The sequence below is a fragment of the Symphalangus syndactylus genome, chromosome 21, assembly GCF_028878055.3.
Source record: "Symphalangus syndactylus isolate Jambi chromosome 21, NHGRI_mSymSyn1-v2.1_pri, whole genome shotgun sequence".
NCBI lineage: Eukaryota > Metazoa > Chordata > Mammalia > Primates > Hylobatidae > Symphalangus > Symphalangus syndactylus.
The window spans coordinates 48,809,113-48,821,651 of NC_072443.2; the positions used below are offsets into that span (position 1 = coordinate 48,809,113).

The 12,539-nt window shown below is 44.4% G+C and overlaps 1 protein-coding gene across 3 annotated transcripts in view; it reads right to left on the bottom strand.

Moving 5' to 3' along the window:
• HEG1 (heart development protein with EGF like domains 1) overlaps nucleotides 1-12,539 on the bottom strand; it is a 90,848-nt gene that overhangs the window by 12,466 nt on the left and 65,843 nt on the right. For all 3 annotated transcript variants that reach the window (XM_055259284.2, XM_055259285.2, XM_055259283.2), the window contains 2 exons: nucleotides 12,387-12,429; nucleotides 12,219-12,256 (listed from right to left, as the gene is read on the bottom strand). In XM_055259284.2, coding sequence (XP_055115259.2) covers nucleotides 12,219-12,256; nucleotides 12,387-12,429 — 81 coding nt within the window. The remainder of the gene's footprint in view (nucleotides 1-12,218; nucleotides 12,257-12,386; nucleotides 12,430-12,539) is intronic.

Sequence of the window (12,539 nt, forward strand, 5' to 3'; positions counted from 1 at the left end):
GGAGTGCAGTGGTACAATCTTGGCTCACTGCAACCTCTGCCTCCCGGGTTCAAGCGATTCTCCTGCCTCAGCCTCCCAAGTAGCTGGGACTACAGGCACGTGCCACCGTGCCCGGCTAATTTTTTGTATTTTTAGTAGAGATAGGGTTTCACTGTGTTAGCCAGGATGGTCCAATCTCCTGACCTCGTGATCCACCCGCCTCGGCCTCCCAAAGTTCTGGGATTACAGGCATGAGCCACCGTACCTGGCTGAAAAGCTCCCTTTTCTAAGTCACTCCTAGGATGGTGGTGGCTCCTAACTTTTACCTGTGCACCAGCCCCGATGACATTTTCACCAACCCACGGTAGAAAGAGAAATATAAATGTGAGTTATGAGTTTTTTAAAAACTTAATTTGTTCCTTTTTGATAACTGTTCTATAATCTAAGATTTTTGTCCTTTCTACTTTTCTCTCTCACTTAAGATGGATGCCTTTTATCATATGTAAATTATGCCTCAGTAAATCTGATTTTTATTAAAGTAATGGATGAGCCCAGGAGACCAAGGTTGCAGTGAGCCAAGATCAAACCACTGCACTCCAGCCTGGGTGACACAGTGAGACTCTGTCTCAAAAAAATAAAAATAAATAAAAAAGTAATGGAGATAACGCAGAATCTTTTCTTGGCCACTTCCCACCCTTTGGTGTTGTTTAATTTTTTGAGTTAACGGTGATAGTAGATGTAAAAATTCTTTTTTTTTTTTTTCCCGAGATGGAGTCTTGCTCTTGTTGCCCAATCTGGAGTGCAATGGTGCGATCCCGGCTCACTGAACCTCCGTCTCCTGGGTTCAAGCGATTCTTCTGCCTCAGCCTCCTGAGTAGCTAGGATTACAGACACGTGCCACCATGCCTTGCTAATTTTTTTGTGTTTTTAGTAGAGACGAGGTTTCGCAATGTTGGCCAGGCTGATCTCGAACTCCTAACTTCAGGTGATCCACCCGCCTCGGCCTCCCAAAGTGCTGGGATTACAGGCTTGAGCTACCATGCCTGGCCTAAAAATTCTTGATTCAGTTCTAGATTTTTACTTGATAAAATAAAAAGGAGGCAACCCTAGGTTAGACTCCCCAATTTTATAAGGAACATTACTGATCAGTTAAGTCCAGAGTCTGGGAATCACTGCGTCAACCATGCTAGGGACTGAGTAGCTCCTCAATAAATACACATCAAATTTAATTACCAGAAATTAGCAGTGATTTAAGCAAGTACATATCATATGTAGAAAGCAATATTAAAAGCTTTAATTAACTGCTTTTATATCTATGTGTTTCTGGTAAAATCATATCTTCAATAAATTTTATTAAATATTCCGATTGATTTTTTGATTGTGGAAATATAAGAAAATTGTGTTCTCTAGTTGTAGGATCCAGGATGAAATACCAGTAGCCGGATTCTCGATAGTAAATTAAGATTGGAGCTTGTAATCCCAGCACTTTGGGAAGCCGAGGCAGGCAGATCATGAGGTCAGGAGATTGAGAGCATCCTGGCTAACACGGTGAAACCCCGTCTCTACTAAACAAGGATGTAAACAAGGATGAGGTACAGGGCTGACACCCTCCTCCCCTCCTCACCAAGCTTCTAGGGCACTAGGTGCTGGTTGAGAATGAAGACAGGCAACAGGAAGACTATGAGCAAATACAAGCCATGCAACAATTTTCCTAACCTTTTATTTAAATAAATAGCACAGAAACCTGACTATTATGTAAAACCATCAGTATTAGGATACAAAAGCCATCAGTATTAAGATACACAGGAAACAAAGCCAAGCCACAGAATAAACACATTCTCTTCCTTACCCCGCAACACATGTATTTGAAAGTTTCTTTTTTAACAAAAGTGAAGACAGAAAACAAACCTCTTGAATTTATCCACTTTTCTTCATCTCCCCCAACATGGCTCTGAGCTACCATCATCCCTTGTCTGGACAACTGCAGCTGCTTCCCAACGCATCCACCTGTACCCAGTCTTGTCCACTCACTATTATAGAAAGCAAATCTGATCTTGCCATTTCCCTGCTTTAAAAAACCCTCCGTGGCTCCCTTTTTTCCTAAAGACCAGAGTCTGGCTCCTGCTTATCCTTCCACACCAAGTTAAATTTTCTCACTTCCAACAAAACAAGTAAGCATCCATTTTAGAAGTGACCCTTGCAAGTGGCTGCAGCTGTAGCAGGTTCCTGTTGGAAACAAGCAGTTTTGTCTAAAAAGAAACACAGATGGTGTAGACCAGTGCTTCTCAAACTATCTGTGGTCAAGGACCAGTTTTTGGTTTTTTTCATTTTTACAGAGTCTGGCTCCATTGTCCAGGCTGGAGTGCAATGGTGCGATCTCGGCTCACTGCAACCTCTTGCTCCCAGGTTCAAGCGATTCTCATGCCTCAACCTCCTGAGTAGCTGTGATTACTGGCACGCGCCACCATGCCCAGCTAATTTTTTGGTATTTTTAGTAGAGACGGGGTTTCGCTATGTTGGCCAGGCTGGTCTCAAACTCTTGGCCTCCAGTGATCCGCTCACCTCGGCCTCCCATGGTGCTGGGATTACAGGTGTGAGCCACAGTGCCTTGCCTGAGGGCCAGTTTTTGCTTACTTGCTTGTGCTTCTGGATATCCTTTTTTTTTTTTTTTTTGAGACAGGTCTCACTATGTTGCCCACACTGGAGTGCAGTGGCACAATCACAGTTCACTGCAGCCTTCAACTCCTGGGCTCAAGCAATCCTTCTGCCTCAGCCTGCCAAGCAGCTGGGACCATGGGCACAGCTAATTTTTGGTTTTTGTAGGGACAGGGTATCACTATGTTGTCCAGGCTGGTCTTGAACTCCTGGCCTCAAGTGGTCCTCTCACCCTGGCCTCCCAAAGTGCTGGGATTACAGGTGTGAGCCACTGCGCCCAACCTGGATATTCTTTTTAAATAAAGAAAATAAAGTCCCATGTGCTCCTCCCCTCATCTGTCCCCACAGGCACCAACTATCATAAATTTCACTTTCTCCTCTTTTTTTTTTTTTTTTTTAAAGGAGTTGACTGTGGACTGATATATTTGTAAAATACAATAAAACTCTTTTCCAAGGCTCCCATGCTTGGATGTCACAGTTATGTCAAGTTAATATAAACATTTCTAAGTGCTCACTCTCAGCTTCTGTGTTATCTTGCCATGGTCCAGTAACAGTTCACACGGCAGACCACAAGTTGCATAGCACTGGCATAGACAAGGGCTTCTCAAACTCCCGTCTGCATCTCAGTCACCCACAAGCCTTGTTAAAACCCAGATTCCTGGTCCCTGCTCCAAGAGATTTGGTTCAGTTGTACTGGGCAGGGGCTCAGAACCTCACTTCTAGAGGCTTCTATGGGATGGTGCTGCTGCCAGCCAATAGACCAGACCATGAGTAGCACTGGTTTAGATTACACAGGAGAGGAAAGAGCACTGGGCTGAAAGCAAGGAGACCACCCAGCACACAAGCAGAGAGAAAGACCCTGGGAGGAACTCACCAAAATGTTTGCACAAGTTAGCACTGCCTCGGGTAATGGTGGATAATTTGCTTTCTTCCTTGTGCTTTTCTGTATTTCCCAAATTTTATTTACATATTTACATATGCACACACACACACACCTCCCTGAAATCTTGACATTGTGTATATATACACATACTTTTTTTTTTTTTTTTTTTTTTTGAGACAGAGTTGCCTAGGCTGGAGTGCAGTGGCACGATCTCGGCTCACTGCAACCTCTGCCTCCTGGGTTCAAGTGATTCTCCTGCCTCGGCCTCCTGAGTAGCTGGAACTACAAGTGCGCGCCATCATGCCTGACTAATTTTTGTATTTTTAGTAGACACGGGGTTTCAGCATATTGGCCAGGCTGGTCTTGAACTCCCGACCTCATGATCCACCCACCTCGGCCTCCCAAAGTGCTGGGATTACAGGCGTGAGCCACCACGCCCAGTCATATACATATTTTGTAAAGAGTACATTTGAAGTTCTTTGGCAGCCATGTCACTGTAACCTTGTAATATCCTCCACAGATCTTCTTAAAATCATTCTACAACTGATCTTTTGGGGTTAAGTACTGATTTTAGATTTATGATGATGTAGAAGTGCACAGATTTGAATAAGTGCCAACTGAAGCTTTTCCTAGCTTCAGAGGTGCTCTGAATATTTAGGTGAGACAGAGGCAGTGAATGTCATCTTAGGCTTGTCTGTCCTATCCTTTTTAGTGCGAAAAGATTTTCTGGAATGAAGAGCTTGGAATTCTTAGTCCTACTTTCTTCTTGGCATTTGTTGACATTTCAGTCTTTCTCAAGCAATGGCTCCATGTTTCCCTTACTCTTCACAGCTTGACATTGTTGTCATCACTGTTAGCATCTTTCATCAAACCAACAGCACATTCTGGGCCTTAGCCTTTCCCCAGAGTCATATGTGTCTATGTTTATATGCTTATTTGGATGGGATCTACTGGACTATCTGCTTAGCCACCCCCCTTCTGAGAACTGTGCACCTCCTTCCATCTGCAGCCGGGGATGGGCACACTCGGACATGTAACACCATCACCTGGACACAGCTCACTGGTCCTGGAATAAACCCACCATCCAAAGTGGATCAATTAGTTACTTCCCAGGAATTTGGGAAAAGAGGGCCATCACTTTCACAATTGCTGAGCTAGAGACCTCCCCACCCCTGACCAAGAGCTGTTTGGTGACCCTATTTTCCATCATGTTATCTGGGAAGGAGAGCCTGCATACAGATACACGGCAAAGAGCGGAGATGAGACATGAGGATGCAGTCATGGCAACATGTGCTCTCACAGGAAGCCCCTCGCTACCCCCAGCTGCTGAGCTTCCTTCCTCTACTTCCTTGGTTCCTTCCACTCCTGATGCCAGGATTCTTCCAATAAACTCTCTTTGTTGCTTAGGCTAGCTAGGCTTACTTACTCCAGGAGAACCTTAGCCAACCTTCCTTTAAGATTCTTGAACACATTACAGAATTTTCTAGGTAGCCACATTAGTTTTTATCTTACAATGCATTCAGTTCTCTCCATATTTTTCCTCACTAAGCTCACTCATGATTTATGGTTAGAATTTTGCCTTTTATTTTTTAATCTTTTTTTGAGACGGTCTTGCTCTGTCACCCAGGCTGCAGTGTAGTGGCATGATCACAGCTCACTGCAACTTCAACCCCCCAGCTCAAGTGATCCTCTCACCTCAGTTTCCCAAGTAGCTGGGACACTAAGGGCATGCCACCATGCCTGGCTGATTTTTTTTTTTTTTCAGAGATGAGGTCTTGCTATGTTGTCCAGGTTGGTCTCAAATTTCTGGGCTCAAGCAATCCTCCCTCCTCGGCCTCCTAAAGTGCTGGGATTACAGGTGTGAGCCACTGCACTCAGATGAATTTTGCCTTTAAAATCTTTCCATTCCTCTTCCATCTCTGTTCACAGCATTCTCATTTTCCCCTGCACCTTCTGAAATTCACCTTTTGCAAGTCTACAGCCAGGGTGTGAACATAGCCAGTGCCCACCACTCTCCACTGTGACAGTGCCCCACATGATTCTGTCACTTTCTCCTGATGTTTTATACAACTCTATCCCTTCCACCTCACCAAATAGTACTCGCTAGCAGAAGGGCTGGGTACAGAACAGCAGTTCCCTCTCCCCAATCCCTGCCTTACCCCATTTGAAGTGAAGGGAGGCCAGTCAAGACAGAGAAAATGACTGCTTTTAGCTAAATGAGACTTCCAGCTTCCTTCTGGGTAATATTAATAGATTCTCCCTCCTTCCTCCTAAGCAGTTTAGTGCTGTCTTCCCAGATGTTTGTTCTGAGTGACTCCCACCAACACACAGAATTTCCATTGGTCTAAATCTTTTATAACCCAAGGCAACAACTGGGTGAACACAACTGAAAGACACCTTCTACACCTGCCATCGGACCGTGGGTTGGGCTGGGAAGACAGTGCAGAATTATATTTAAGCGGAATGTCTGGCTTCACGGGAAGCGGGCTGTCAGTGGGGAAGGCAGACTCTCACTCCCTGCTGGCTATGCTGGGAGGCTGTGAGGAAGGGGTCTCCTCTGAAGAGGCGCAGACGCTTTGAATGAAAGGATGACCTACAAAAGAGACATGTGGCAAATATGAAAGAAGGATGGAAAAAAATATCTGTGGCCAGAAAAAAGTAATCTAAGAGAATTATGTGAGCTCTATGATCACAAAATGACAATAACCATAAAACAGGAAAATGGGGCCAGGCATGGTGGCTCACACCTGTAATCCCAGTGCTTTGGGAGGCTGAGGCAGGTGGATCACCTGAGTTCAGGAGTTCGATACCAGCCTGGCCAACATGATGAAACCCTGCCTCTACTATAAATACAAAAAGTTATCCAGGTGTGGTGGTGGGGGCCTGTAATTCCAGCTACTCAGGAGGCTGAGGTAGAATCCCTTGAACCCCAGAGGCAGAGGTTGTAGTGAGCCGAGATCGCGCCATTGCACTCCAGCCTGGGCAACAAGAGTGAAACTCTGTCTCAAAAAAAAAAAAAAAAAAAAAAACCAAAAACAAAACAAAAACAAACAAACAAAAAACAGAAAAATGGCTTAGATGACAGGAATATTTTAAAAAGAGACTTTTGAAAGGCAGTAAGAGGGGAATGGTTAAGCAAATTACAGTATGTCCATAGAGCAGAATTCCACAGGACTATCAAAAGTAACATAAAATTATGTAAGTGAAAACATTCCACAGTTTACTAGGTTTAAAAGCAGGTTACAGAACAGTATGTTCAGTGAGATCCAATTTTTGTTAAAAAGACATACACATATATATATATCTCTGGAAAAATATATAATACCAGTGTTTCTCAAACTTTAATATGCATACGAATCTGCATATTAACTAAATTTATGGGCCTGGTGAAAATTCAGATTCGGATTCAGTGGGTCTGGAGTGGAGAGCCCGAAGCTGCTCATTTCCCACAAGCTCCAAGGTGACATGGATCCTGCTGGCCTATGCCCCACACTTAGTAGTAAGGAAACGCGGTGAACATAGTGTTTAACGGGTGGTGAGATTGTTTACTTTACTCTCCTCTTCCCTTAACTTCTATTTTCTAATTAATTTGGGTTAAAATAGGGGAAATTAATGGCCATGTGCTATATTGTTATTTTTTTAAAAAGGAATTTATTTTAAAAATAGAAAAAAGGCTAAACAACCTAAAGTGTCATGAGAGCAATTATGAAACTGTGAGGAGGAACCAACGTAAACTTCCAGCAACAGAGGAAATGTGCACGCCCTAAGAAAAGGGTGGAGGCAAGGGGAGAGAGAGACACATCTGATGACACATTCCTAAAAGAATTCTGGGGCCATCTGGCAAATAGTATATTTGCTGTTGGAATTGGTGGAATCTGGGATATAAACAGAGAGATATTTTACGTGTCTAGAAAATTAAAAGGAGAGCAGTGATAAGAAAGGTGCAGGCCTGTGCTGCCCAGGAGTGGGGGCCCTGCTCCAGCAGGGGGTGAAGACTTGAGAGAAAGGCTTGTCCTGCCCTTTCCAGATATTTATTCATTTATTTATTTTTTGAGACAGAGTCTCGCTCTATTGCCCAGGCTGGAGTGCAGTGGTGCGATCTTGGCTCACTGCAGCCTCTGCCTCCCAGGTTCAAGCGATTCTCCTGCCTCAGCCTCCCGAGTAGCTGGGATTACAGGCATGCACCACCATGCCCAGCTAATTTTTGTATTGTTAGTAGAGACGAGGTTTCACCATGTTGGCCAGTCTGGTCTCGAACTCCTGACCTCAAGTGACTCTCCTGCCTCAGCCTCCCAAAGTGCTGGGATTACAGGCATGAGCCACTGTGCCTTGCCCTTTCCAGTTTCTCTGTAAGGAGCAAGGACTGAAATCTGGGCACAAGTAGAAAGTGAACAGAAACTTTTGAGGGGTAGGACACAGGTTATGCCTAATGCCAAAATCTGCTGGAGTTGGATGATGTGTGCTTGGCTGGAAAAAGCCAGCCTCCCCAGCCTCACTGGGCTTGGGTAGAGCATGTGCCCTAAGAAGCCTGCATAGAGAAGAAGCATTTCTTGCCTATGAAAAATCCAGCCTGAGTCACAGCCCCAGGAAGTCCCCTGCTGTCTTGGGTGGCAATAATGGGAGTAATAATGGTGGGCAGTCAGAGCCCTGCTATTTGGCACAAAATGTTGAGTGATGAGTCACAGACTCCCAATATGCTATTACCATAGAGAGGGATGAATTCCCAACTCCTTAACCAACACCCAGGTCTGGGCCCAGACCTCAGAGAAAGAGGCAGGTGGCAAGCGCTACTTATTATCAGCCACTATAATATTAACTGCCTTGCAACACTGAAACTAATAGAGATATCAAAATGATAAAGTGATATTTACATGCCATCACAGAATAACAATAGTTACCACACTAATGATAGGCTGCCGGTTCTAAGAGGTGGCCAGGAGCAAACCATCCAGACAGGCCTCTGCCCTCTGCTGGACAAAGTGACAATGACTTGGACAAATGGGAAGGAAAAGGAAGTCTGAGGAACCAGAGAGAAATCTTGGCTACTTCCAGAACCCCACAAAAATAATGGAGAGGGCTTGACTTTTTCCTAACGTAAGAACTTACAGAATAGTCAATGACATAGGGAAACAGCATCCCAATAATCTCCGAGAAAAAAATTACCAGTGCCACTTAGAATAATGCCCTGCAGCTCACACCCCTTTCCTGCAACCCTTTATAGACTCATGTTCCCTCGATGGATCACTCTTCCATTTGCTGGGAAACAAGAAGCATTTTCTAATAAAACTCATTTAGGAGTCAGGTGTGGTAGCTCATGCCTGTAATCCTAACACTTTGGGAGACCAACGTGGGAAGATTGCTTGAGCCTGAGAGGTTGAGGCTACAGTGAGCCATGATCAGGCCACTGCACTCCAGCCTGGGCAACAGAGAGAGACCTCATCTCTAAAAATAAAAAATAAAAACTAGGGAGCTGTCTGACCAAAGCAGGTTTAAAGTACTAGCTCATTCTATGAGAGGCCTGTCAGGGATGAGAGGCCCCAAGATGACTGAGCAGGTCATATCTCTTACCTCCTGCTCCCTGGCTCACCCGAGGGGCACACGTGGAGAACAGGGTGGCCACACCTGCACACCTCTCACCTGTCTCACTGGCTCTCTCTTTCTCTGCCATCAGGTGGGATTGCATTCAGATGAGTTTTCTGCACACGTGATACAGGTCTGCTGCACCTTGAGCCTCCTGCTGCATGAAATTGTCTAAGCCTCTCTGTTTCTAATACTTACAATATCTTAGGATCAGGTCCGCAGGCTTGTGATGTAATCTCTACTCTTAGCCTTGAAGCATCTCTTCTGAAAGACTATATATGCGTACACACACACACACACACACACGTGTATATATATACACCATGTAGTTCTAGTATTCCAGCATTTGGGAAACAAGTCTCAAATATCTTAAATTTCTGTCTGATTAGTCAGCCTCCTTTTTCCACATCGAAACTTTATAGATTTTCTTATCTATTTTTGTGCACAGGCTACTCCATTCTCTGATCAGTTTATGAGCTCTCTGTGACTCTGTTCTGGTTTCAAGTGAGAAATGAGATTCACATGAAAAAGTGAACACACACCACTCTGTAGACCAGGCAGCCCCTTTAAGGCACAGATATCCTCCTAAACACAAAAGCACAAAGACCCTGAGCCCAGCTGAGAAACTGGCTTGCCTAAATACTGATCTTTAGAAAAGGACACGTACTGCCAACCAGACTGTTTTACATAAGCCAAATCTCCAAAATACTCAAGCCTACCCTGTTCAGCATTGACACCTAGAAAGAATTTTGACTATTCTTTAATTTATTAAATAAAAAAGCCTAAAATATGATAACTTCCTTGCCTTATTAAACTGAGTGCATGAAACACCAGTTAGAGCGTGATGACTGGGGTCCATCAGAGTGAAGGGCCGTGCTCACATGGTTCTATGGCCCCACAGTGTCCTCTGGGACTTCTAAAGAGTACAGCGTTGTTTACTACACCACTCAGGGCTGCAGGTTGCTCCTAAAAAACAAACATCGGCCGGGCACGGTGGCTCACACCTGTAATCCCAGCACTTTGGGAGGCCGAGGCGAGCGGATTACAAGGTCAAGAGATCGGGACTATCCTGGCCAACATGGTAAACCCTGTCTCTACTAAAAATACAAAAATTAGTTGGGCGTGGTGGTGCACGCCTGTTGTCCCAGCTACTTGGGAGACTGAGGCAAAAAAATCACTTGAACCCAGGAGGCGGAGGTTGCAGTGAGCCGAGATTGTGCCACTGCACTCCTGCCTGGCAACAGAACAAGACTCCATCTCAAAAACACAAAAAAACAAATATCAATTCTGTGAACTCCTCCCTCTCTACTCATATACCTATAAATATAATTGCTTCTAGAATTGCCTCCCTAGTCTTTCTCTGAGGCTATCTTCTGTAACCTCTTGCTAGTCTGCAGTCAAGATAAATCAGATGACCAAAGTCATCAGTAATCCTAAATGGATATGTAATTCTAAGTCTCTAGACTCTGGCCTGAGAGTAGGGCCATGCTGGGTGCACCAAGAGAGTTTTATGTCAGTTTTATATTCAGCATTGAATGTGTTTGATTTTATTTCATTATTTTTATTTTTTAGTTATGCTCAAAGAAAGTCAATAATGAAACTTGCTAATAGAAAACCTTTACGAACAAAGAAAACACCACTGAAGAAATCAGATGTAAGGTATACCATTGGGGAATAGAAACTGGGGGCTTTTTTACACACATTAAATAAAATCATGTCTATTTTCCTTCTAGTAAACTTAGAATATAGTCCACTGGCACATTTGTCTGTAGGATGACAGACAAAGCTGTCCTAAACTAAAATCTTCATTGTTAGTATTTCTATTACATCCTATGATATGCTATATCCCCAAATTTAATTTTGCAGATAATTTCAATTTCTAATGTATGAATATAAGAAAATGTCAGTGCAAGCAATCTTAAATGAATCACAACTGCTTTTCTCTAAGAACTGGATTAGGTGCAAAACACGCCCTGCTCACAGTCCCCAACAACACTCTTGGGTGCTTGGCGTTCCACCCTCTACTTCCACTTGGAACAGAGAGGACTCCTAAGTTTGTCTCTATCATGCCTGGTGGGACTATGCTGGAAATCTCTAAGCTGCATCCACATTCTCCTCTGTCCAGTCTGTTCTCAATGCAGCCCAAATTGCTTTCTTTAATCAAACTGCTTTCCTGCTCTAAGAATTTTGCCAGCTGCCTGACAGTTATTGATTAGAGTCTACACTCCTCAGCCTGGTGAGCCCAACCCCAACAGTTCAGACCCCATATACTTTGCCAGCACAAATCCTCTACTTTCTGCCTTCCTATCTTCCTATCTTCCAGCCACGCCCACTTATACACTGTCCCCAGAACACCAAGGGCCCATGGCTGCCTCAAGACCTTTGTCTAAGTTGTTCCCTCTGCCTGGGATGTCCTCCCCCCATATCTGCCAGTCTAAATCTTTCCAACTGTTCCTTTAATTCCACTCCCTCCAAGAAGTACCGTCGAGTGTCCTCTCATTCTTCTGTGGGCATAGTCCCTGCCTCCCCGTCCCACACCCCATGTCTGGTTATCACAGTAACACTCAGCACACAGCAGGGCTATTTAGGAGTGAGTGTTTCTCTCCCTGCCCAGACCTTGAGCCCCTGAACAGCACCAGTCAAGTCTTTCTCTTTGTTTTTTTTGTTGATGTTTTTGGGTTTTTTTTTTTTTAAACGAAGTGTTGCTCTGTCGCCCAGGCTGAAGTGCAGTGGCATGATCTCGGCTCACTGCAACCTCCACCTCCCAGGTTCAAGCGATTCTCTCACCTCAGCTTCCCTAGTAGCTAGGATTACAGGCATGTGCCATCACGCCCAGCTAATTTTTGTATTTTTACTAGAGACAGGCTTTCACCATGTTGGCCAGAATGGTCTCTAACTCCTGGCCTCAAGTGATCCTCCTGCCTCTGTCTTCCAAAGTGCTGGGATTACAGGCGCGAGCCACCACGCCCGGCCTTTCTCTTTGTTTCCCCCATGCCATTGGCACAGAACCTAAGAAGACAGCGGGTGTGAACTGAGGGAAGTGGGAGGAGACTGACACCTGTGCACTAACAACAGGGCCAGGCCCCTGCCCACGCATAATGGTCCACTTTTGTACACTTACGGTTTCCACAGTTGAGACCACCAAGGCCAAATGGGCAACTGCAAGCCAAGAAAGAAAAAAGGGCAATAATTAGTTTCCAATCTCAAAAGAAATAAGTGAGGCAATTTATCTAAATAACTTCTAAATAAGATTTGTAATAAAATTAGACTAAATCAACATGGAGCCTACCTCATGCAGGTTTCATTTTCAAGCCTATATCCATCTTCACATGCTGAAAGAGAAAAGGAAAACGCTTGAGCGTGTCTATTTACCTCTCCCAAACTCCCAGTTAATTAAACGCCAGCCACCCTAAAGTCCACAAGATTATTCTAGTACCAGAAG